Below are 27,714 nucleotides of genomic sequence, written 5' to 3'. Positions count from 1 at the left end.
GCTGTTGTAGAAAGTTTGGAGATTACTGACAAACTACAATATTTAAGAATTGAAGGCTTCTTTTTGTAACTTCATTGGGGTGTTAAAGCTTTGACCGAAGTACATTCTGTTTCCACGCTAATCTTAAAAATTCTAAAAATGTGCGCATGTTCAACGCTTTTACAACCCTATGAAGTTACAAAAAGAAGCATTCAATACTTACATTTTTAGCTATGATCATGAAAACACAAATTTTATAATTGTTTTACTTAATTCACCTATGCACTTTATTGTGGGACCACGTGTTATCATGAATGAAAAGTTTTATTGAGTAATGCAATTGCTAAAGGAATAACATGTGATGTGCAGTTATAGCCAATCATAACAAAGTATTATAATGAAACATACATCTAATGTAATTATATATGTACATTTTTACCCATATGGGTTGAAGGCATACATAAATCAACATAATAATTTTACAATACATCATACAGAAAAAAAACATTATATACATATATGTATCTATCATGCAGTTGTTGAGTCCACCCTCCTCAGTGACCATGACTTTTTAACAAATGAAGCAGCATACTGGTGAATGGTAGCTGATGTACTTTTTGTATAGTGTTGTTTGTCCTTGGACTACATGTTCATCAATTTGCATCAGTTTTAGGAGGAGGAATATCTTATGCAAAAATTTCTAAAAATAAATATAATTAAATAATTAGGGATAATTTTTCATTTATATTCTTTATTTTGTGCTTGAAAATAAAAACAGAAATAGTAAAAATTGATATATTTATAACAATCTGCAATTGTTTACAAAAACAATGAATTTTCTAATTTTTGGTCATTAAATTGGTAATTAAATAGTTTTAAAATTTTATTTAACAGTCATTTCAGTAGATATGTAGACTTGGGTCAATTATTTGAATACATATTTTTATAGGTTTCTTTTTTTTGTTGAGAAAATTACATTTTTTTTGTGTAAACAGAATTCCTTTTCTCCTTAAGTCTTCAGTTACAGTGGTTTTGGGTTACAAAACAGGATGAACTGCCATAGGATTGGTTGAATGCAGTGGTCAGGTGGTCATGTCTTTAGAAGCAATCCTTGAATTTAAATAATTTTTTGTTTCTTTTCAGTTTTGCTCTTTTTTTTGTCACATTTTTTTTTTTAAATCTATGTCTTTATTTTGGTTGGGTTGATTAATTAATTATCTTTTTTGGGTTGAGAAAATTCATATTTTTATCAACTTTTTAAAGGTGCGTGTTTAAATTTGTTATAAAAAAAGTAAAAACTTAACAATAAGTGGTTAGATTTAAGGATTGTTTCATATATTTTTTAGATTGTATTTTTTCATGAACAAATTTTCACCATTGGTTTCAATTTTTGTTTTCAGCCCACATATAGAGAATACATAGCGAATAACATAGAAACATGGCAATGAACGCAGTAAACGACTTAGTAGCAGTTTTAGGAAACGGCCTACCTCCAGTTGCTCCACGGTAAGTTATATTATTTTTCAATCTCTTTTCATAGAAAAATGTAACCTCAATGAATTAGTAAACAAGCAAAAAGTGGTACTGACCAGTAGATTATTGCACATTCTTGTGAAAAAGATGAAATGGTGCTACATTGTATGTAATATATAAAAAAGAAGATGTGGTATGATTGCCAATGAGACAACTATCCACAAAAGACCAAAATGACACACACATTAACAACTATATAGGTAACCGTACGGCCTTCAACAATGAGCAAAGCCCATACGGTCTCTTGATACATAGTTCAAGGGTGCAAAATAAACTCCCTACAGAAACACACAAAACTTATATTGGTATTTTGCACCCATGGTCATTCTCAGTTTAATTTCTGTGTTATAAAGTTTTTAAAACTTTAATAGTTTTTATAAACTATACTGGATTTCAACCAAACTTGGACAGAAGCTTGTTTATGATCATAAGATAGTATCCAGATGTAAATTTTATAAAAACAAAATACCATTTTTTCCCTATTTTACTTATAAATGGACTTAGATTTTATGCCAGGAAACAACACATTCACTCTGTGGTTAAAGTTATTAAAATTTTAATAACTTTCTTATACTATTTTGGATTTGTACCAAACTTGAACAGAAGCTTGTTTATGATCAAAAGCTACTATCTAGAAGGAAATTTTGTTAAAATTTTGTACCTGTTTATTTGTATTTTACTTATAAATGGACTTCGTTTTTCATCAAGTTAACATTACATATGTACAGTCTACAGTTAAAGTTTTTAAAACATATATAAGATTCATGAACATATAAAAAGTGTGGGCACTGCATATTGATAATTGGCAAGACATATACCACTGTATAAGAAAGTTTACATGAATTCATTTCTTTTTTCATCTCAGTTTCACCTTAATTAAAAAGTGTTGGTTATAACAGTTGTTAGAAATCAAATCCAGTCAAGATTATCACGGGACCTAGACTCAAAGTGAACAAAAAAAATTATTTCGGATTAGGTTATCTAATGTTCTTTTTTTTTGTGTTATTTTAAAAAGTGCTCTTTTCTTAGTTTTAAGTTTAAACATATTTACTTACATTTGATTGGGAAACAAGTTGCAAACAAGTTGTTGCAACTTGTATTAATCCCTTTCCACACTTTAGACACTCTTGGATGTTTTTAAAATATGTACATGATTGGGTGTTTATGGAAAAAATCCACCTCAAAATTAATAAATCTATTTTACAATTGTTAAGACTTCTGAACTTCTGACAAATTCACCCAACCCCATCAAAAAAAGCATTTATGATTAATATGTCAACAGTATTGAGTGAGAGAGAAAAAAAGGTTTTAACATGTTTTCACTATCAAACGTTTTCTTTGATGTAGATATTATTTTAAGGAGAAATATAGGTTACAATTCCACAGTTAAAGTGGAAAAAAATCAAATGTATAACAAATTGTTTTAAAAGATTTAAAGGAATTTCAGACATAAATTTGTTATTTTGCTTAAGGACTAAAAAATAAAGGGGACTTAATTTGCAAGTTTCATTTTTTGTCTCCCCTTTAAACAAAATATTGCTTCAACAATTCATTTAATTTTAAACAAAATAGAGTGGACCGAAATAAAAAAGTTGTCATGGATCTATTCAAGTCGATAATTTAACAGCGTTGGCTAATTTTACGACTTGTAAACCAATATAAAAGTTTGAATGTTTCATGTGTTATTATCTCCTTACACTTGTCAATGTTAAACAAATAATATCTGACATGGAAATATAATGACTTATTAAAGTCAATAATTAGTTTTCAAAATCGGCTAACTTCATGACCCATGTATACACAGTACATGTACATATGTATATAAAAAGCTCAGAAAGAACTGCATAAAATTGTGACAACTTTTGTCTTCTAAAAAGGATTTAATATTAAAGTACAAAAATGGACAGTCGGTATTCGAATTCGTCAAAATTATCTCCCCATTATGCTAGCTAATTTTTACAATCATCAAACTGGAAGCCATTGTATGGATAAATGGCTGCTAGTTTAGCTCATGAAAACTGATAAAACATTTTCCACATACATGTAGCACCATTATGATCCTAATATATGCCAGTTGTATTTTAAATGTATCCATTAGCTATTGAGCATCATTTCTGCATTTAGTCAACTTAGGACTATTGTCCGAAGGGCCAAGTGAGCTTTTCTCATCACTTGGCATCTGTCGCCTGGTCCGTCGTCATCATTAACTTTTCACATTTTGAACTTCTTCTAGATAACCGCTCAATGGAATGGCACCAAATATGGCATGAATGTTCCTTATGAGGGGCTAACCATGTGTTGTTACTTTGTAGCCGATCCATCATCCAAGATGGCCGCCAGCGGGGGACTTTAACAAAGGACCTCATGGGAAATACATACAAATGTCTGAATGGTATGAATGCAAACTAAGCAATATTAAACCAAATTTGGCCTCAAACATCATTATAAGTTTCTGTTACAATTTTTCCATTTTTCCATATTATTTCAAAATCCCAAGTAGAATCAGGTGAACGACACAGTCTCCTGAGAGCCTCTAGTTTTAATAGCTTGCCATTCGCCGGAAATATTTTCCTTATGCAAAGTGACCTTAGCTTGAACCTGCTCGTAAAAATCTAGTGATCGCAATAAGCATGGATCTGTCACTGAAATAAGCTATTATATGATTGTACATGTTAAATATGTGCTCAATACCCATGCTTTTTTGTTGATTGTTGACAAACGGGTGTCAATCGTGAAACTGCGGCTTCACAACACGAACTTTAATTACCTGCCATATTTTCACAACAACACTGACTGAACGGAAAAAAATTGACGATTGTACGAAATTTATGCGCTATAAAAAATGATAAAATCGTGCACAAAAGACTAAGTTTATCATGTATATGCATTGGTTCAAGAATTGGAATAATATTATTTTTCATCTTGTCTCTCGTTTCATATGACTTTAACATTAAAAAAACTTTCTTAAACTGTCCTAGATTTGTACCAAACTTGGACAGAAGCTTGTTTATGAGTATAAGCAGGGGGGATCGTAAAAGGGGGGGGGGGGGGTTCCAACTATATGCTCCCATTCAAATGCATTGATCGTCCCCAAAAAAGGAGGGGTTCTAACAAATTTTACCATTCTTGAGTTATGTCCCTTTATAATGTTATATCATCTAAGTCTCATGGACAAATTCTTCATTTATTTAATTGTAGTTTACATTTAAAGTCTTTGATTAAAATTAATAAGACATCAATATCCTTCATAGAATTTTATAAAATGTTGGTTATTGATTTGGGGATGTATGGGGGTTGGTCAGGGGGGCAGCCCCCAAATGTTGTCCGTGCACTTACTCATGAACTGTTCAACCAAAGCTTTTATTTATAATATGTTGTTACTGACAACCAAATTGAGGTCAAGTTCAATAATGATGATTTTGACTTTTCCTGTTTTAGGAGTTATGGTTCTTGAAAGATTGAAAAATGTGTTTCCAATCATGTCATGCATTTACTCATTAACACTGTTCAAGCAAAGCTTTTCAAATTTATATATGGTGTTACTGATGACAAAATGGAGGTCAAGTAGTATAATGAGGATTTTTGCTTTTATCGATCAGGAGTTACAGTTCTTGAAATATTAAAAAAATCATGTTTCCCGAGTTGTGTCTGCATTTACTCATGGACCATTCAACCCATGCTTATTAAATTTTAATATGTTGTTACTGATGACAAAATGATGGTCAACTTTGATATTCATGATTTTCACTTATATTGATCTGGAGTTATGATTCTTGAAAGATTGAAAAATTGAGTTATGGTTCTTGAAAGATTGAAAAAATTGTGTACCATAACTTGGAAAATTAAAATGTCAAATGTTGACGAAACAGACGAAAAAAACCCATGCTGTATCAAATATTCAATCAAAATTCAAATTGAGAGCTGTTTTAAGCTTAAATGTTGTTTATACACTTGCTCAACTGTTTGATCTCTGCAAGACAATCTGGTTTGCTGTCTCTTGTTTTCATTGTTTCCCACTATCCACCAACTAAGAAGATTGATTGATGAAAAGGAATAAATTTTGTCTCCAAAAAATATCCTGACTAAAATATTTTCTAAGTTGCAAATAGATATATTCCGGAGGGGCAGAGAATAGTCTTATTTATTTATGACGTATTCATATATTGATGTCATTATTATAAGTCTTGTTTTCATTTCAAACTGGCCAATATAATGAGTAACCAAAGAATCTTCATCCAGGTCAGGATACAGATGAAAATTGTTTTGTACATTTTACCTATCAGAAAATGTATGCCCAATAATTCTAGTATTCATCAAGTTCAAGATTTATAAGTAGTCTTTTAAATGCAAACCTGCCCATATTAAGATAATTGAATAAAAAACACAGCAACAATTTTACCCTTTATCATTATATGATAAGATGATAAACTTGGGACCTCACAGGAGAGAGACTGAGTAAATATCTGACATTATGGTGATACCCAACACTACAGGGAGATAACTCTGTAAATTCAGCTAAAACGTTAATCATATTGAATTGTTAAGAAAGTTCTCAATGATCAAAATTAGTGTTTGTCAAAATGCTATGTATATCCAATGAAATTTTTCCAAGAAAGTGATTGGTTGAAGTCCACACTTCGGACAATTACTAAAAATCGCTTCAACCAACTCTTATGAAACTTTGTTGAATTGTTTATATCTATTGACGTAAGCTCCCTTTTGATTTTTATAAATTTCAGATTCATGTTATGAAGTTTTATTCTTAAATAAAGGGTGATTGTCCAGTTTTCGGACAATCACTCAAAAAGGATTCCATCAACTTTAATGAAAATTTGGTGAATTGTTTATATCTATTGACCTATGCTACAGCAGGCGTATCATGAGTGTGCTTATAGCACCCTTTTTATATTTTTTTCAAAGGGTCAAAGCTAATATTGTGTCAAAATTTTATGAAAATTAAACAAGCCAAATTTTATTTTAGTTAATGTGTTGGGTACAAGCTTAAGGGGACTTTACTAAGGCATTCTAATGTAGAAGTTTTGTGTTCAAATGTCTTTGTACATGTATAAGCAGACATGCCAAAAATAACATGTAAAGTAAAGACACTTATCTGTTTTGAAATCAACAAGATGTTAGATTTTAAGTTTCTGAGTTGCAGGGTTTTATTCATAAAAAAGGGGTATTTTCCAGTTTTCCGGAAAAAAAATCCAATGCTTTCAGCAATTCTTATGAAACTTAAGTGAATTATTTATATCTATTGATGTAAGCTCTCTTGATTTTCATAAATTTCTTTTTATTGATATTGAGATCAAATTTAACTTTAATTGTTGAGTCTGACAACAGATTTACTAAGTATTGAGCAACAGCACAGTGTATTACACAACAGCAAAAATCTTTAATTGAAAATAATTTTTATAACCGATTTCAAGTTCTTTGACTACATTTAATCAGGGTTCAGGGTTGGACCTCTGCAGGTGTACCTAGTTGTTCTCAGAGAAGCATTTCATTCCCTTATAGAGAAAACATTAAACAATAGAATTGGTAATGATTCAATGAGAGTAATTCATTTTATAAATTGCACAGAAAAAGAACAAATAAAAAGACGATTATGGGGTCACATGCCTTTACTAACTATTCAATTTGTCCTGTAAATTTTGATACAATTATCTCCCCTTGATTTTAAAAAGATTTTTCTGAAAAACAACACTTAATTTTTTGATAGTTAAAACCTAATTTATTTCAAGTTTTAGATGGTCAAATTATTATCATTAAACTTTCAAAATTTCAAAATTTTATGTACAGTCAGAGACTCGACCCCTTCTTTTTCTGTCAATTATAAGCAAATATTTTGTATACTGTGGATTCATTATTATTGTTGGATACAAGTTTTTGTGGTTTTGTTCCCCTTTAAAATGTTTGCCTCATGAACATCGGTCACCATGATCAGAATTGGAAATGTTAAAGAATGGTTCTTGAATGTTTTTCCAGCCATTCTTTATATTATCTAGATATTTAATGGTATGATTGCCATTAATACAAATATTAACAACTTGGAATAAAGATAGCTGGACTATTAATAGGAGATCTCTTTTTACATATAACCTTCAAAAAACAACAAAATCCTATGCTGAAGTGTTATATCTGAAAGTCCAAGATGACAAAATATGAAACACTTTTGTTGAATAGCCTGATTAAGACAGTAACATTATGAATTAAAAACGATGACAATCACAGGATTAAAGATTTTTTAAGGTGCAGTGTGGATTGGAAGTATTTGAGAAAGAAATATTCTGGCCAGTGGGCAAAACTGGAAATAGAATTAACATGAATATTCTTTCCAAACAAATACAGGATACAGCTGTGTACTAAAATAGAAATGAATAATTGCATTTGCAAAAAAACATAAATATGAAAAAAAAAATACAAAAAAAAAAAAATACTCCTCAGCTGTCTTGTGAAAGACTATTTGCAGAAATGTTCCTAATAATTGTCACAGTTCAGAATATGCCTTATAAACTGGAATTTAAACCTTTAAGGTGATCTTTTCACTTACACCAAATTAATTTATTATGACAACTTATATAGCCTAAAACAATGGAATCACTTATATGAGGTTATAATTTTCATTTTGGGTACAGACAGGGAAAGCAGGATGTTTGATGCAATTTCAAAATGGCTAAAATTTTAAACTACAATATATTGTCATAATGAAGCACATATATATATTTATATTTCTCTAATTCTAAGCTGATTTATCGTTTTCCTAATCTGTTGATTATTTTTATTTAATCAACATGTGGTTCATTTGATCTCAGCTATTAATTGGTCAAATTTCGATTATGACGTCACATTTTCTTGCTTTCCTCTGAATTTCTTATTGTGACTTTATTAAAAAGGCGTCTGATGATGTTGTATAGAAAGATCACATCTTTTACAGATCAATGCAGAAAAAGGAATAATTAAGTTTGCTTCCATTATAGCATAAAAATCCCTAGAGAAACTGATTCCACCACTAAATCTTGTGTTATAAGATATTTATCAACTCTTGACAGTTAAATTTTAAATATTAAAAACGCTCAGGCGAGCCTCGCATTTTAAATTGATAATTTAAATGCCTCTAGTGGATAAATATCATATCACACTTGATGGTTCATAAATATAGCTAAATCAATTACCAGATTAATGAAATATACCAACTTTGTGAAAATTTATGTACAAAAAAGGGAAGAAAGATACCAGAGAGACAGTCAAACTCATAAATCGAAAATAAACTGACAACGCCATGGCTAAAAATGAAAAAGACAAACAGACAAACAATAGTACACACGACACAACATCGAAAACCAAAGAATAAGCAACACAAACCCCACCAAAAACTAGGGGTGATCTCAGGTGCGGCGGAAGGGTAAGCAGATCCTGCTCCACATGTGGTACAAGTGTATTCATGACATCACAAGTAAGACAAATTGGGACTTGCCACAAACTTGAATGAAAACTTGTTAATATTAGATAGAAGACAATATATAACTCGTATATTGACAAAACATCCAATTTACCTTTCTGACTCTGATATTTAGTATGTGGAACTTTTAGCTCTGTTTTTAATTCGCCTTTTCAGAATCTAAAGAACTATGGGTAATCTAATTGCTTGTACACCAAGTAAAACTAACATCACATCATCGGTTGAGTTCCAATTGTTTAGGACTCTTAACCAATCAAGACACTTTGGTGTATGCTTTTTTTGCCTGTTTTTTAAATGTTGATGCTTTAAAAAACATGCATGAAAATTTGAAAAAGGCCTATACCTTACTTGCGCCTTGAACTATGAATTCTTATTTTCTGAGTGAACAATTTCTATTTATTTTCTTTGTCACTGTAAATTCAGAATTTGTGATTTTTTTTTTAAATGAATAATTTGGTACTTTCTAAAAAAATCACAATTATAAATAGATACAATAATTTCTGAATTTACAGTATCTCAATGACCTTGTTTCATAATCATTTTGACATGTGATTGTTATGATAAAAAAAAGTGGGAAAGCAGAATATGTATTATATTCAATATATTATATTTCAGTGTGAGGACCTACGTGGACAACCAGATGAACAGGCGTCTCCAACGAGTTGGTATGCCATACGGATATGTGGCTCCACGACTAGAGGCACCACGATGCTCTCGTCGTCTTTTAGGGTTGGAGCCAGAACCAGTACTTCTCCCAGTTGCGTCTCCTGAGCTGCCAAGAAATGATCAACCTGAACATTTCGAAGCAGTTGTTGTACCTCGGGCACGATTATTCTCCGTCATGGTTCCTGAAGCAGCTATTCAAATAGCTGATGACGAGGATGATATGGTTGAGGTTGAGATAGCTGGCGAGGAGCTCTCGGTTCTGGAGGACGAAGAGGTCATCGAGCTGACTCTGCTGTGTGGTATGGACACAACGGTGGAGGAACCAGCCGACTGGTTCCTGGAGAAGACAGTGTCTTTCCTGCCAACAGAGGAGGAGACTGTTTTGTTCGAGGAGGTAGTGGATGAGGATGCAACAACCAACCATGCTGAAGAGACTGTCTGGTATGGTCCTGAAGAGGTTGAGGTTCCAGCCACTCCAGTCACACCGTATGTTGTTATAGGTAATGATGTAGGTGTTCCTTTGGACTGGGAGGTAATCCCTGCTCCAGTGGTTGAGGTTGCTCCTGTCCCTGAGGCAGCTGGGAGGTTTGTTGGGTGGAGACAGGTGGCTAGAGTGCTAGGCTGCCTTGTTACTTCATACCAAACTGTCTCAGCTGTCTAATTTTTTGGTTAATTTTTGGTAAATACATATACATTTTGTATATTTTCTTAAAAAAAGGAAAATTAGAAAAGTATAAATTTTTGCTTTAGTTTAAAAAAAAAGTTTGGAAAAGTATAAATTTTTGTTTTAGTTTAAAAAAAAATGTTTGGAAAAGTTAATTTTTGAAACTTGAACTTTTTGTTTTGATTTATGGTCATTCCGTTTATTTTTGAAAGATTTTCATTCTTTGCTAAGTAACACAATTTCTTCAAACTTCAAAAGATTTTTTTTTATAATTTTGGCTATTTAATCATTAAAGGTTTTAAGAAAATATTTTGTTGTAATTTAAATGAAAGTTTTTAATGTTTAATTTACTTTACTTGGAAATTTATAAAGAGTGTGTGTCTGTGTTTTTGTAACGTGACTGTTCTTTTTATCCAACACATGTTAAACTGTCAAAATGGATCACCATAATTATCAGTCAGGTCAAGGTCAATCAGTATAGATATCCAATCATTTCAGGTCAACATTTTCGTTTAAAGTTTGGTCATAAGTTAGAGGTTAAAAGTTCAGGTCAACATTGACAAGAAAAGAATGGTCATTACTCCTTTATAGGGTAGAGGTCTACTATAGAGTTAAGATCAAACTATTTGTAAGAATGGTTATATATAAGGTCAAAGATATGCAGTGTTAGGTCAAGGTCAATGTTTACTTCTACAGAATGATTGTATCTGTTAGCAGGATCACAGATATGATTAATTGCTTATTAGCAACAAGCACATGTAAGAAGTATATTCCTGCTAAACAGCTTTAAATATGTGTACTTATTTTCACAAATAAGAACAAAAAAAGGTCCCTTCCCCAAGGGTTGACTGGGGTATAGAAATATGGTCATCCCTTAATTGGTCTTCATTTGACCGGCAGTAAAATGCTTGCCAAAGATTAGCCACCGTTTAGTTAATACATTATAGCCACATCCTGTTAAAATTCAAAATTAAAAAGTTGCATCTAATACCAGAGTAACTTTTAACCCGAAGTGTGACAGAGAAACAAACGAACTGACAAAGGAACGGACCAACAAACGGACGAACAGGTAAGACCAGAAAATTTTGATGAAAAATACAAAATATTTCCTTTGACTCCGTTAAAACATTTAAATTGTCACCACCCTTTAGAAAGAAAATGAACATTAAGTCCCCTACATAAATTTCATAGTTTAAATAAAGGGAATTTTTTTCTGCAATTTTCACTTCTGGATGAAAGGATAAAATTACCACTTCTGTTTCATTATTCATTGAGAGCATTTATAAAAAAAGTACCAGATCAGAAGTAAAACAAAAAATGAAAATATCACTTATTTCCTATTAAACATCCCAAACATTTCACATTTGTTCATTTTAACCTTGACCACTCTTTTAAAATTTAATAAAATATTAAATAAGGTTTCTGTATCTGAATTTGGCAGCTTCTGATAAATTAAAGAATATATTTGGTATATATAAATCAATGAGGGGTACTAAACAAACAACAAAAACAAGGCGTCTTTAGGTCAACATAGTCTTCAACAAAGATAGGGATCAATTTGTTCAGTGTTTATAGTTTAAAATTCGTCAACAAAATTAACAAAATATCTATAAAGAAAAATGTCGACAAAATTTACTAAATATATAAATATCTATTAAAAGAAAAAAAGTCAACAAAATTTACTAAATATTTCTAAAAGAAAAAAGTTGACATAATTAACTAAATATCTATAATGAAAGAAGTCTACAAAATTTACTAAAAAAAGAAAGTCCACAAAATTTACCAAATATCTATAAAGAAAAAAGTCCACAAAATTTACTAAATATCTATAAAGAAAAAAGTCCACAAAATTTACTAAATATCTATAAAGAAAAAAGACCACTAAATTTACTAAATATCTCTAAAAGAAAAAAGTCCACAAAATTTACTAAATATCTATAATGAAAGAAGTCCACAAAATTTACTAAAAAAAGAAAGTCCACAAAATTTACTATATATCTATAAAGAAAAAAGACCACTAAATTTACTAAATATCTCTTAAAAAAAAAAGTCCACAAAATTTACTAAATATCTCTAAAAGAAAAAAGTCCACAAAATTTACTAAATATCTATAATGAAAGAAGTCGCAAAATTTACCTAAAAAAAGAAAGTCCACAAATTTACTAAATATCTATACAGAAAAAAGTCCACAAAATTTACTAAATATCTTTAAAAGAAAAAAGTCCACAAAATATACTAAATATCTATAATGAAAGAAGTCCACAAAATTTAATAAAAAAAGAAAGTTCACAAAATTAACTAAATATCTATAAAGAAAAAAGTCCACAAAATTTGCTAAATATCTATAATGAAAGAAGTCCACAAAATTTACTAAAAAAAGAAAGTCCACAAAATTTACTAAATATCTATAAAGAAAAAAGTCCACAAAATTGACTAAATATCTATAATGAAAGGAGTCCACAAAATTTACTAAATATCTATAAAGAAAATAGTCCACAAAATTTACCAAATATCTCCAAAGAAAAAAGTCCAAAAATTTACTAAATATCTATAAAGAAAAAAGTCTACAAAATTTACTAAATATCTTTTAAAAAAAAAATAATAAAGCAAAATAATTTATAAAAATTTCTCTTGCAATTAAATAAGTTTAAAATTTTTAATTCAGCAAAAGATTTTGGCTTACAACAACTTGATGTGAATTATATTGCATTATTATAGTGTCTGAGTACAACATTATTACATAATTTGCTGGATTCAAATTTCATTTTTTTACAAAAATGTAAAGTATATCCAAAGTTAACACTGGCAAGTCAAGTATAACAATGTATCTAACACTGCACAATCTGCATAAACCTGCATACCTGCATAGGATAATTAGCATTGCATATATAAATTAACATGTAAAGCTTATGCTGGCTTGCTGATGTTTTCTTTCATTGTTCTATTTAATTAACCCCTAGCCAAATATAGCAACATCTATTTAAAATTGACCTGGGACTTGGATTTTGGGCAGGTAGGGAGGAATAAGGGAAATACCTTGGCCTGGGATTTTAGGGCTTAAAGAAAGGGGAGGGGAAACCTTGGGACTCTGGTGAAGTGGGGATATAAAAGGAGAGGGGAATCCCAGGGCCTGGTGTATTTGGGGAGATAAAAGAGGGAGAAGGTTACATCCACAGTCTGGTGAACTGGGGGAGATAAAAGAGGGAATGGGGAAATAGTTGCTGTTCATTGAATGAAGTAAGTTATGTGTTAATGTTGTATTCACATTGTTGTGATGATTGTATTGTTGCTTTGAAGTTTGTGGAGCACATATACCCCAGTAATTTTGGATAGAAATGATAATGAAAAAATATTCCTGTTTAAACTTTCAGTTTTTAATAAAGATGAATATTCAATTGTTCAAATTAACTATTAAAGTGGTCTTTCTTAAAGTTGTCAAATAAGAACCAAAGTGTACCTTTTAAACTTTAAAATATGAATTGAACATTTAATTAGAAACCTTTGGTTTAAACATTTATGCGTGTTTCTGAATTCCTTTCATTAAAATTTAGTAAATAAAATCTCACTCTATTTAAACAATTTTGTGTTGTAAAAAAACCCACAAAAACATACAAATAAGTACTTGACCTATAGTATAGAAACTTGTTTTTGTTGGAGACTATATTGACCTCTAGGGTCCAGGTTTTTTGTGTTGTTTAGTTGCGGTCTCAATAACATAATCCCTAAAAAGTTATTTTCCATTAATAATAGACAAAGGACAAATTATAAAAATCCCAGAATATCCTAATCATTCATATAAACTTATAACTGTTAATTTTCCTTCATATGTTTCACACATCTCCTTCGTTTAGATAAATTTCAAAGTGAAACAGAAAATGGAAGCCAAATAATTAAAATTTAGATCAATTGAAATAGCCTCCCCACTTAAAAAAAAAATAAAGAACAAATTTTAACAGAAAAAAGGGGGAGGGAAACCTAAAGATACATAATTTAAATAGTGATAAAAAGATCCTCCATCCTTTTCTAAACTTCTTTTTAAAGTTTTAAACTTGGTAAATTAGATGTCCCCTGAATTTAGAGTATCCATGGGAACATGTCCCATTTTTACCAGAAATTAATATACCCATAGGAACACTACAGTACATGTTCCTCTTCAAAGTAATAAAGGTATCCATAGGAACATCACATCACATGTTCCTCTCCAAAGTAATGAAGGTATCCATAGGAACATCACATGTTCCTCTTCAAAGTAATAAAGGTATCCATAGGAACATCACATGTTCCTCTCCAAAGTTATGAAGGTATCCATAGGAACATCACATGTTCCTCTTCAAAGTAATGAAGGTATCCATAGGAACATTTCATGTTCCGCTCAAAAGTAATGAAGGTATCCATAGGAACATCACATGTTCTGCTCAAAAGTAATGAAGGTTTATATAGGAACATCATATGTTCCTCTTCAAAGTAATAAAGGTATCCATAGGAACATCACATGTTCCACTCAAAAGTAATGAAGGTATCCATAGGAACATCACATGCTCTGCTCAAAAGTAATGAAGGTATCCATAGGAACATCACATGTTCCTCTCCAAAGTAATGAAGGTATCCATAGGAACATCACATGTTCCTCTCCAAAGTAATGACAGAATTGGCTTTACAATGAACTTTGAACTCAAAGACATGGATACACATGTTTCAGAAAAGTAAGCTTGGTACCTATATCTCTTTTCACACTTTTGTTATTTTTAAATAATTTGTAAATTTAATTGTAAATGTAACATATTTAAGTTGTCAAATTGTTGTGTAAAAAGGGGAATGACCATATAAACTGTTTTTTATTATTTTTGTTAAAGATTTTCAGAAGGAAACAGAAAAATTATTTATGAAAATGTGAATAGTGTCAAATATGTATATATATATATAGTTTTAAAAAAAATATAAAAAAAAAATAAAAAAAAATGCATGGGTGATGGTTTTTAATGATTTTAAGAAAAATGAAAAAAAAAACAACAAAAAAATGCATGAGTGATGGTTTTTAATGATTTTAAAAAAAATAGAAAAAAAATATGCATGTTACTAATGATTTTAAGAAAAATAGAAAAAAAAGAAAAAAATGCTTTGGGTTTAATTATATCATGATGCAGAAATGGGTCCATTTAATATTTTAACTTGAATTTGGGATTTATTTATATCATGATATGGAATGGATACATTCTTTTAACTTGAATTTTGGATTTAATTATATCATGATACCGATTGGATACATTTCTTTTAACTTGAATCTGGGGGAATTAATTATATCATGATACAGAATGGATACATTCTTTTACCATCTTATGGTGTTTATATATCTCAACTTGTACGATTCGCTTGTGTATGTAACAATGTATTAGATTTTAGCGAGAGAAATTTATGTATTACTGAAAAATTATTACACCAGGGTTTTCGATATCACAAACTGGTCAAAACATTTACTAAATTTTATCACCGGTATAAGGAAATAATTCGTAAATATAACTCAACATGCAGACATCTTATACGTTCAGGTATTTCACATCCAACATTTTATGGAAATATTCTTTATAAAGCACAAAAATGTCAGTATTCTCCTCAGAAACTAACAAAACCTTTAAATAGACTTATTAAAAGGGGATATAGTTACGATACTGTTGTCAGGTCATTAAAGATTGCATATTTTGGCTTTAACATTGATTCACTGATAGGGTCTTTGCATCGGAACTAAACACATTTATTTCTAAAAAAACAGTTGTTGGCATGACACGGGTTATGTTCTTCTCGTATATTTTATGATAGTATGATACTAAACCCCTAACGGGAGGGATTGTACCTGATATTCATATGATGAAGACATAATCTTTCAATCAGTTTAATTGAGGTCTGGAGCTGGCATGTCAGTTAACTGCTAGTAGTCTGTTGTTATTTATGTATTATTGTCATTTTATTTATTTTCTTTTGTTACATCTTTTGACATCAGACTCGGACTTCTCTTGAACTGAATTTTAATGTGCGTATTGTTATTCTTTTACTTTTCTACATTGGCTAGAGGTATAGGGGGAGGGTTGAGATCTCATAAACATGTTTAACCCCGCCGCAATCTTGCGCCTGTCCCAAGTCAGGAGCCTCTGGCCTTTGTTAGTCTTGTATGATTTTAATTTTTAGTTTCTTGTGTATAATTCGGAGTTTAGTATGACGTCCATTATCACTGTACTATTATGCATATTTTAGGGGCCAGCTGAAGGACACCTACGGGTGCGGGAATTCTCGCTGCATTGAAGACCCATTGGTTGCCTTCGGCTGTTGTTTGCTCTATGGTCGGGTGGTTGTCGCTTTGACATATTCACCATTTCCTTTCTCAATTTTATTTTAACTGGAATTTGGAGGATTTAATAATATCATGATACAGAATGGATACATTCTTTTAACTGGAATTTGGAGGATTTAATAATATCATGATACAGAATGGATACATTCTTTTAACTTGAATTTGGAATTGAATGATATCATGATACAGAATGGATACATTCTTTTAACTGGAATTTGGAATTTAATAATATCATGATACAGAATCGATACATTCTTTTAACTTGAATTTGGAATTGAATGATATCATGATACAGAATGGATACATTCTTTTAACTTGAATTTGGAATTGAATGATATCATGAAACGGAATGGATACATTCTTTTAACTGGAATAATGGGGATTAAAATAAACCCTTTAAAAAAGTGGGGTTTACTGTTTTACCTCTGTCTGTCTGTCCATCATTCAGTCTGGCAGCATCAACAATCGTAACAAGGATTTCTGAAAATTGGTTCAGTGTTGAAAAATGCAGCTTTATTGTTTACCTAACACTTGTATCATTTACACATGATAGCTAAGTTGAAAATTTTCGTCACTTATTCTCCTGAATGTCAATACAAGGATTTCTGAAATTTGGTTCAGTGTTGATATAATGCAGCTATACTGTGTCATGCGTTTTTAGATTCATCACTCTTTACTGAACACTCGTATCATTTACACATGTTAGCTAAATTGAAAATTTTCGTCACCTTGTTCTTCGGAACTTCAATACAAGGATTTCTGAAATTTGGCTCAGTGTTGATATAATGCAGCTATACTGTGCCATGCGTTTTCAGATTCATCACTCATCAACTTCCTGTATACCTAACACTCGTATCATTTACACATGATAGCTAAGTTGAAAATTTTCGTCACCTTATTCTCTGGAACTTCAATACAAGGATTTCTGAAATTTGGTTCAGTGTTGATATAATGCAGCTATACTGTGCCATGCGTTTTCAGATTCATCACTCATCAACTTCCTGTATACCTAACACTTGTATCATTTACACATGATAGCTAAGTTGAAAATTTTCGTCACCTTATTCTCTGGAACTTCAATACAATTAGGATTTCTGAAATTTGGTTCAGTGTTGATATAATGCAGCTATACTGTGTCATGCGTTTTTAGATTCATCACTCAACAACTTCCTGTTTACCGAACACTTGTATCATTTACGCATGATAGCTAAGTTGAAAATTTTCGTCACCTTATACTCGGGAATTTTAATACAAGGATTTCTGAAATTTGGTTCAGTGTTGATAAAATGCAGCTATACAGTGCCGTGCGTTTTTAGATTCATCACTCAACAACTTCCTATTTACCGAACACTTGTATCATTTACACATGATAGCTAAGTTGAAAATTTTCGTCACCTTTTTCATGAGGAACTTAATACAAGGATTTCTGAAATTTGGTTTCAGGGTTGACAGAAGTCGGCTTAACTGTGTGATGCATTTTCAGATTCATTACTCAACGACTTCCTGTTTACCAAACATTAGTATCATTTACACATGATAGCTAAGTTGAAAATTTTTGTCACCTTATTCTCTGGAACTTCAATTCAAGGATTTCTGAAATTGGGTTTCTGATCGAGGCTTAATAATGGTCAGCTATACTGTGTGAGGTGTTTTTTGGATTCACAACTCAACAACTTCCTGCGTACTGAAGTTTCACTTATTTTGCAATGATACAGAATGGATACATTCTTTAAACTTGAATTTTGGATTTAATTATATCATGATACGGAATGGATACATTCTTTTAACTTGAATTTTGGATTTAATTATATCATGATACAGAATGGATACATTCTTTTAACTTGAATTTTGAATTTAATTATATCATGATACAGAATGGATACATTCTTTAAACTTGAATTTTGGATTTAATTATATCATGATACGGAATGAATACATTCTTTTAACTTGAATTTTGAATTTAATTATATCATGATACGGAATGGATACATTCTTTTAACTTGAATTTTGAATTTAATTATATCATGATACAGAATGGATACATTCTTTTTACTTGAATTTTGGATTTAATTATATCATGATACAGAATGGATACATTCTTTTAACTGGAATTAAATTTAATTAAAAGTATACATTTTTATCATTTACACATGATAGCTAAGGTGGAAATTTTCGTCACCTTTTTAAGAGTATACACTTTTATTTTCTGAGGATTGTTTTGATATATGTAAGTGAACAGCAACCAACAACACAAACAAAAAAACGTCAAAAGATAAGTTAATACATTTTAAATAAAGATAAATAATGTTAATACCTTTTGTCCTTCATTTGGAAATTTCAAGATAAAATAATATGGAAATTTATAAATGAAAAGGAATAATGCTATATTCCCTTTAAATTTTTATAAAACCATAATTCATGTTTGATGTTAAAGATTAAGTTAAAAATGGGTGAAATAATTCTTCAAATTTTCAAAGTTTAGACCAAATTGCCCTTAAAAATCAGACGTAGAACATATATGTATCAGCTATTCCAAAACCATTTTACAGTTTTTAAAGGAACTTTCAGAACAGAACATTTAAGATACCAATTTCGTAATGCAAGGTTTATCAGTATAATTTTGGGAATTTCCCAAAGTAAAGGGTGTTAGTCGGAGAAAGATCTCCAACCCTTCCGGGATACATTATTCTGACTCAGAGTCAACTAGACTTTGCTCTTACTTTTAAATACTACTTGCTTAAGGGAGAAGCAGCAAATATCCCTTTTAAAGTCTTTAGTTTGTCCATACATGGGATAGAGCCCTTTACCTTCAACATATCAGGCAAGCATAGGACCATTGAGGAGGTTATAATTGGTAGTGAAAAGTATTCTTTTTAAAATATTCATATTCATTTTATTTTTGTTTATTTGAAAATGAACTGGTACTCATTCTGTTGTTCAATTCCTAGTAGTAACAGAAAACATAAATTTTTATATTTGTTTTAAAAATATTTTGGTTTGAAAAGTTAATCAAAATATTTAATCGAAAAGTATGTCTCCATGCAAAATTATCCATCCCTCTACAGGACTTGTATCTTAATATAACAACATCTTATTCTTAAAGTATCAACACTAACCATTACTAACAATTGGTACTTAATTAAATAGGTTTAAGGATGGAAGACAAGAGAGGGAGAGAAATGAGAGGGGAGGGGATAGGGGAGAGAGAATAGAGATTGATGGATGAGTTTTCAGATAAGGGTTTAAGGTACTAGTCTTGTAGAGGGATATGTCTTCTTGTAAAGTTAATGTATTCAGTTAAAAAAGAGAACTTCTTGTTAACAATATGAATATGAGTAGGAATACAAACCAATTTTTTTTTTGGTATGCAAATCCAGTCTGAAAGTCCTTGTTTTAAATAATGGGTATATTACATTTCAAAATTATTTCCAAGTCTGTAAAATGTTTGTGACCCCAGTGGCCGATCCAGGGGTTGGGGTTGGAACCCCCCCGCCCCCTTTTTTTTTTTTTAATGATAATGCATTTGAATGGGGATATATATTTAAAACCCACACTTTCTCCTGGGTTGGATCCCCCTTTTTTTTAAAAGATTGTTGGTTCTGCCTCTGAACCCTTTCTCTTTTCCTATTTGGTAAAGACATATAAGATTGTGTCCATAGTACACAGATGCCCCATCCGCACTATCATTTTCTATGTTCATTGGACTTTGAAAATGGAGAAAAAACCTCTAATTTGGCATTAAAATTAGAACGATGATACCATAGGGAACATGTGTACTAAGTTTCAAGTTGATTGGACTTCAACTTCATCAAAAACTACCTCAACCGAAAACTTTAACCTGAAGCGGGACGGACAAACTAGCAAACGGACGCACAGACAAGAAAACATAATGCCCATAAATGAGGCATAATAAATGTTTGCCTTGGAAAACTCCCTTAACAATTTGTATAACAACAGCCAGTCTAGCCTGTCATAATTCAAAAACTTACAAGTTATTTATCTATTCTTGATAGATATGACTGTTTCAACGCCACTTGTAGTACTCCTAGCTATTACAAGGCTGCCAGTTTTTATTGGTGGCAGAAGCCATATAAATGGCACCTGAAAAACCACCGACCTTCAGTGTCTGTAAATGTTGTCCTAAGTTTCTGTTGAAATGTTTGTACTGGTTTGAGGTATTGCTGATTAAAAGTGTTGACGTCTGATTAAACAAAAAACATCCTTTACCAAATTGTCCAATTCAAGGGGAGATAAACATATTGAAATAAATTCTTTACAAGGGGAGATAAACATATTGAAATAAATTCTTTACAAGGGGAGATAAACATATTGAAATAAATCCTTTACAAGGGGAGATAAACATATTGAAATAAATCCTTTACAACAACTTTGGATCAATATCTTATAACGGGTACTCTGATAATATTTTTGGAAAGATTTTCAGAAAAGCAATTTAAAAATGTGTTAAAGGTATATACTCTAAATTAATAAAATAATTGGCCCAGTGATCAATGAAGAATGAAAAGATGAGATGTGGTCAATATGCCAATGAGATGTGGTTTTGAATAAAGCTAATAATGTGCTAAGAATGCCAATGAGATGTGCTAAAAATGCCAATGAGATGTGTTAATACAACTAATGAGATGCACTTAAAGACTGCAAATAAGATGTGGTATAAAGCTAATGAGATGTGCTTAGAAAGCCAATGAGATGTGGTAATAAAGCTTATGGATGTGCCAATAAAGTTAATGAGATACACTAAGAATGCAAATGAGTTGTGGTTGTAAAGCTAATGAGATGCACTTAGAATGCAAATGAGATGTGGTAATAAAGCTAATGAGATGTGCTTAGAAAGCCAATGAGATGTGGTAATAAAGCTTATGGATGTGCCAATAAAGTTAATAAGATACACTAAGAATGCAAATGAGATGTGCTAAAAATGCCAATGAGATGTGTTAATACAACTAATGAGATGCACTAAGAATGCAAATAAGATGTGTTATAAAGCTAATGAGATGTGCTTAGAAAGCCAATGAGATGTGGTAATAAAGCAAATGAGATGTGCTAAGAATGCCAATGAGATGTGCTAAGAATGTCAATGAGATGTGTTTATACAACTAATGAGATGCACTAAGAATTCAAATAAGATGTGTTATAAAGCTAATGAGATGTGCTTAGAAAGCCAATGAGATGTGGTAATAAAGCTTATGGATGTGCCAATAAAGTTAATGAGATACACAAAGAATGCAAATGAGTTGTGGTAAAAAAGCTAATGAGATGCGCTGAGAATGCACATGAGATGTGTTAGTAAAGCTAGTTAGATGCACTAAGAATGAAAATGAGATGTGGTAATAAAGCTAATGAGTTGCATTAAGAATGCACATGATATGTGGTAATAAAGCAAATGAGATGTGCTAAGAATGCCAATGAGATGTGCTAAAAATGCCAATGAGATGTGTTAATACAACTAATAAGATGCACTAAGAATGCAAATAAGATGTGGTTTAAAGCTAATGAGATGTGCTTAGAAAGCCAATGAGATGTGGTAATACAGCTTATGGATGTGCCAATAAAGTTAATGAGATGCACTAAGAATGCAAATGAGTTGTGGTTGTAAAGCTAATGAGATGCACTTAGAATGCAAATGAGATGTGGTAATAAAGCTAATGAGATGTGCTGAGAAAGCCAATGAGATGTGGTAATAAAGCTTATGGATGTGCCAATAAAGTTAATGAGATACACTAAGAATGCAAATGAGATGTGCTAAAAATGCCAATGAGATGTGTTAATACAACTAATGAGATGCACTAAGAATGCAAATAAGATGTGGTATAAAGCTAATGAGATGTGCTTAGAAAGCCAATGAGATGTGGTAATAAAGCTTATGGATGTGCCAATAAAGTTAATGAGATACACTAAGAATGCAAATGAGTTGTGGTAAAAAAGCTAATGAAATGCACTGAGAATGCACGTGAGATGTGATAGTAAATAAAATTGAGAATGGAAATGGGGAATGTGTCAGAGACAACAACCCGACCAAATAAAAAACAACAGCAGAGGGTCACCAACAGGTCTTCAATGTAGCGAGAAATTCCCGCACCCGGAGGCGTCCTTCAGCTGGCCTCTAAACAAATATATACTAGTCCAGTGATAATGAACACCATACTAATTTCCAAATTGTACACAAGAAACTAAAATTGAAATAATACAAGACTAACAAAGGCCAGAGGCTCCTGACTTGGGACAGGCGCAAAAATGCGGCGGGGTTAAACATGTTTGTGAGATCTCAACCCTCCCCCTATACCTCTAACCAATGTAGAAAAGTAAAGCTAGTTGGATGCACTAAGAATGCAAATGAGATGTGGTAATAAAGCTATTGAGTTGCATTAAGAATGCACATGAGATGTGGTAATAAAGCTAATGAGACGTGCTAAGAATGCACGTGAGATGTGGTAATAAAAGCCAAGGAGATGTGGTAATAGTGCTAATGTGATGCACTCAGAATGTAAATGAGTTGTGGTATTTATGCCAATACAATTTGGTAAGAATGCCAATGAGATGTAGTAAGGATGCCAATGAGATGTGGTAAGAATGCCAATGAGATGTGGTTAAAATGCCAAGGAGATGTGGTTCGAATTCCAATGAGATGTGGTTAGAATGCCAATGAGATTTGGTAAGAATGCCATTGAGAACTATTAACCAGAGATTGAACCAAGGCTGCAAGAGTTATCTTTCTTTCATGTAGATTTTATGTATACTTTATAGATGTAGGAAGATGTGGTGTGAGTGCCAATGAGACAACTCTCCATCCAAATAACAATTTATGTATACTTTGTAAGCTGATAGTTAACATTTTCCGCAATTTATGATTAAAGTTGCTCTTTCTTTTAATAAAATTATTTTATAAATAAACTTTTATAATTTAGCAAGTAGAAAAAGCTTGCTCATTATAAAGCTCAAATTCAAAATTTTCTGAAAACCCCCCAGTAAGTAACCACTTTTGATTTTTTTGCCAAATTAAAAAAAAGATATACCAGTAAAGGCACTAGCATAGAAGATGTGTGGAATCAAATAGGTAACAACTATAGTGATAATGAAATATTCTAATAATAACCAGTTTTAAATGTATTGACTTAATGGACTATTGTATGATGTTATATGTGACCAGTCAGAATAGTGGACAATGAAATATTCAAATGATGGAACTGACTGACTTTTAGTGAATAGACTAAATTCAGGATTGAACAGCCTTGGAATTCGACCCACAAGTAAATACTGACACCAGCCTTGGAACCAGCAAGTGAATTATTGACATTTATATTGATGTGACCAGTATTCATGTAGATGGACAGTGCTAGTGGACTATAAACTGATAAATCTCCCAGAAAGGCACATCACAACTGGGTCTGAAGCTGTTACATACAAAAGATGAGGTAATTATACTCAAAATGCATAACATTACACTGAATGTGATTACATGTAGATGTAAAAAAGATGTGGTATGATTGCCAATGAGACAACTCTCAACAAGAGACCAAATTATCAAAAAATTAACAATTATAGGTCACTGTACGGCCTTCAACAATGAGCAAAGCCCATACCACATAGTCCGCTATAAAAGGCCCTGAAATGAAAATGTAAAACAATTCAAACGAGAAAATATAAACAGCCTTGCTAACTTGTGTACCAAAAATTAAACAAAAAACAAATATGTAAAACTAAAACAAACGACAACCACTGATGTGTATTAACCTTATATAAGCATTTAGGTTATTTTGAGTATTTTGAAAAAGATATAATAGATGTGTAATAGAGCCAAAGGTCTTCATTACAAAAAAATCAGGCTGGTAAATTTAAAAACAACATGTATGTACCTGATTGGATGTTTTATTATACTTGGGTGAAAAATTGTCCTACTTTTAATTATAATTAAAGTTCCATATAAGCATTTTTAAGAATGTGGCTGTTCAACATAATTTTTTCTTCTTCAGATATCCAGGAAATAAGAATTGTATGTGATCTATTACAAGATCTGAGGACAGTAGGACCTGGAAGAACTATATTACCAACTTCAAGGTGAGTTTACAGTAAAACAAAATGGTAATAAACACATGTTAAATCGCTAAAATACTGAACTCTGAGGAAAATTCAAAACAGAAAGTCCCTAATCAAATGGCAAATCAAAAGAATTGACTACAAATATCATATTAAATTAATTGGTACAAAAATGTACAGACATTTTCTTCTGTAGAAAATGGTGGATTGAACCTGGTTTTATAGCGCTAAACATCTCACTTGTATGAAAATCCCAACAAATTCCATTATATTGACAACAATGCGTGAATAAAACATAAGTAAAAATGTCAAAATAGGGGTTCAGCAGTCAACACAGTGTCGCAATCTTAATCGCAACATAAAACAAACAAATATTTAATAAAGAAGCACTGAAAAGGCATATATCGATCACATTTAACAACCTCGTTCATTATGCCTGCTTATTTTCGTATTTTATTTATTTATGCCAAATAATAAATTGCTCCTGCAATTATACAATGGAAACTTGTTTATCATCATACCTTTGTTTATCATACTGTTAAATGCTTGGCCAAATTTATTTCAATGTTTGAATTTTGAAAAGAAACATTGATGCTACTTAGCAAGATTTAATACTTTCATTTTTGAGTTATAGGTTATGTTTAATGCAAAAATTAAAATGTCATGGTAAATATGCATGAAATATTTGCCACTGGACATTAAGCATACAACAATCAATCAATCTTATATGTATATATGGTATGAATAATTTCTGACGTATCAATAAGAATTAAATCTGTTATTTTGTGAATTTAATTTCCATGTTTTAATTGACATTTTGTTGTTTCTCTGTAGATTAACTGCTTGGGAATTTACAAATCAACTGATATAGAAGAATTTTGCCATTTAGATGAACTTGGAAACATTATTGACAAACAATATAGTGTATTATTATTCTTGTTAAAATCAACAGAAAGAGAGAGAGAGAGGAAGGATAGGAGAGAGTCAATTGTAAAGATTTATGTCTTTTTAACCAGACATGTCGATTACATTAGAATTTCAGAGACCTACAGTTCTCCCTAATTAAATGGTCATGAAGCAGTTTAATGTTAAGACTTTAATGTAACCAGCAAGAACTGCAATCAGGCAGCTGCCATTGGTTTAAATCTCTTTTTTCGAAGATGTTTGGTTACATTAGAATAAATCTGTGTGGAATGTCAAAAAAAAGTAAAAAAATAATAATTTGTGGTATTTTGTAGTTTCATTATGCAATCTTGAATACATTTATGATTACTATTTAGAAAGAAATATAACATTAGAATGGAAATTGTATAAACATTTATTTGAGACAGAGTTTCACATTATTTCATTAAAAGAATTAAATCCTTTTTCTGTGAATGAAGGACAAACAGGGAAAACAGACAAAGCTGCTATTCGATGAATTTCAAATTGTATTTATTCACATTTGATTGATAAGAGTTAAAGATTAACTACAACTATTCAGCATAGTACAAAATTAGTGATGCACTGCAAGTGTATATTATCTTTATAGTTATCATCACACTATGTCCAATCTAGATGTAAAACACTCTTTTTTTTTTATAGTGTTCTGTAAATTATCTGGAACACTAGTTGTGATGAATGGGAAGACTGGCAGGCTGAGAAATGGGTATAAGGGGAGGGAATACCCCTGCTTATCTTTTCATACTGGTTAGTTCCTTTGGTCAAGGTTTTGTACAAATGTTGTTCGTATCAGATGTATACTTGTTATTTGGAGCTCTGTAAAAAAAAAAAAAAAAAAAAAAAAAAAAAAAATGTAAAAAAGAAAAGAAAAAAAAAAAAAAAAAATAATAATAATTGTAAACAGAGTTCTAGATAATAACTGGGTGGTATGAAATGTGGGTTAAATATTTTCGGTATATTTTAAATGATTTTTTTGTTATGCATCTGATATTTTTTGTGTATAAAATGTTATGTTATTTTTTTATAGAATTGCTTTAGTTGCCTTCTTGACTAACACTAACATTTATTGGTGAATGGAGAGACTAGCAGGCTGAGATTGAGGCATAAGGGGAGGGATTACCCCTGCTTTTCTCTTTATACTTGTAAATTCTGTCACTGCACAGAAGGTCAACAATTAAGAATATATAGGTTTTTTTATGTATCAATGTAAGTTAGATAAGTTATATCAGATGTATATAAAGTAAGATGAAAGTATTCTTTAGAGCTCTGTAAAAAAAAAGCTTGTAAACAGAGGTCTAGATAATGCATTAAGGGGTTTGGTTTGACATGGGGATTTCAAATTATATTTACAAGTCATCATCTACAAAAATGCATCTGATATTATTTGCCCCCAGCCCAGTTTTGTGTCCCAAATATAATGACTGCAGAATAATGGCTACAGCTTAGTCAACAGCCTTATTTAAAGTTTCTGATTCACTAAAATTCCCAACCCCACCCCCCACCCCTACCCCCACCCTTTTAATAAGTAGTTATAGATTAAGGTTTCTTATTGGGAGTAATGATTGATTGATTTTTTAATTAAGTGTCACAGAATTATTAAGATACTAATTTCTGTGTAACAAGATTAATCTCCAATATTTAAAGGTGCTTTTGATTAAGATTTATTAAACTAAAAAAATTGTGTTTCTTCAGCTCTGTCTTATACTAAATGGAAATTTACCTCTATAAATATCTTCATTTTATATGCTACAAAATTGTGCCTGTTTTACAAAGGTTTATCTAACAAAATGAAAAACCCTGTCCATGAAATTGATTAAATTGAACTTTCCCACTGTAACAGAAAAGAAATGTTAAATGTTGAAATTGTTTAAATTGTACATGTTATAATCACAATATGATATACAGTATTATTAATCAAGTAAAATACTGCAAGTAATAACCCTGTTTGTTCATGACAATTGAACATGTGAAATATCTGTTACAATAACACACCCATGCTTTTTCCCTATTGGGTTTTTTAATGCAGGGTGCATGTTTTTCTATGATTTGTCATATTTTTGTCTTCTCTTT

General features: G+C 31.1%; 1 protein-coding gene across 2 annotated transcripts; it reads left to right on the top strand.

Annotated features, from left to right (window-relative positions):
• Positions 1-772: 772 nt before the first annotated feature.
• On the top strand, positions 773-27,714 carry LOC139529703 (uncharacterized). Of its 2 annotated transcripts, XR_011665873.1 has the most exons (5): positions 773-1,485; positions 9,590-10,140; positions 23,816-24,080; positions 24,639-24,723; positions 25,537-27,714. XR_011665873.1 is itself a non-coding variant. In XM_071325557.1 (2 exons), exons 1-2 carry the CDS (start codon positions 1,418-1,420, stop codon positions 10,299-10,301), a joined length of 780 nt encoding a protein of 259 aa, XP_071181658.1. In that variant the 5' UTR covers positions 773-1,417; the 3' UTR covers positions 10,302-13,576. The 2 variants fall into 2 exon arrangements, 1 of the variants encoding a protein (XP_071181658.1); XM_071325557.1 differs by lacking the exons at positions 23,816-24,080; positions 24,639-24,723; positions 25,537-27,714 and having other exon boundaries at positions 9,590-13,576.

The sequence above is a fragment of the Mytilus edulis genome, chromosome 7, assembly GCF_963676685.1.
Source record: "Mytilus edulis chromosome 7, xbMytEdul2.2, whole genome shotgun sequence".
NCBI lineage: Eukaryota > Metazoa > Mollusca > Bivalvia > Mytilida > Mytilidae > Mytilus > Mytilus edulis.
This window is presented reverse-complemented; position numbering and strand designations above follow the sequence as displayed.

Coding starts and splice junctions, on each gene's coding strand:
- LOC139529703 (XM_071325557.1), top strand. CDS start 1,418: ATGGCAATGAACGCAGTAAACGACTTAGTAGCAGTTTTAGGAAACGGC. Junction 1,486..9,589: donor CTACCTCCAGTTGCTCCACG/GTAAGTTATATT, acceptor ATTATATTTCAG/TGTGAGGACCTACGTGGACA.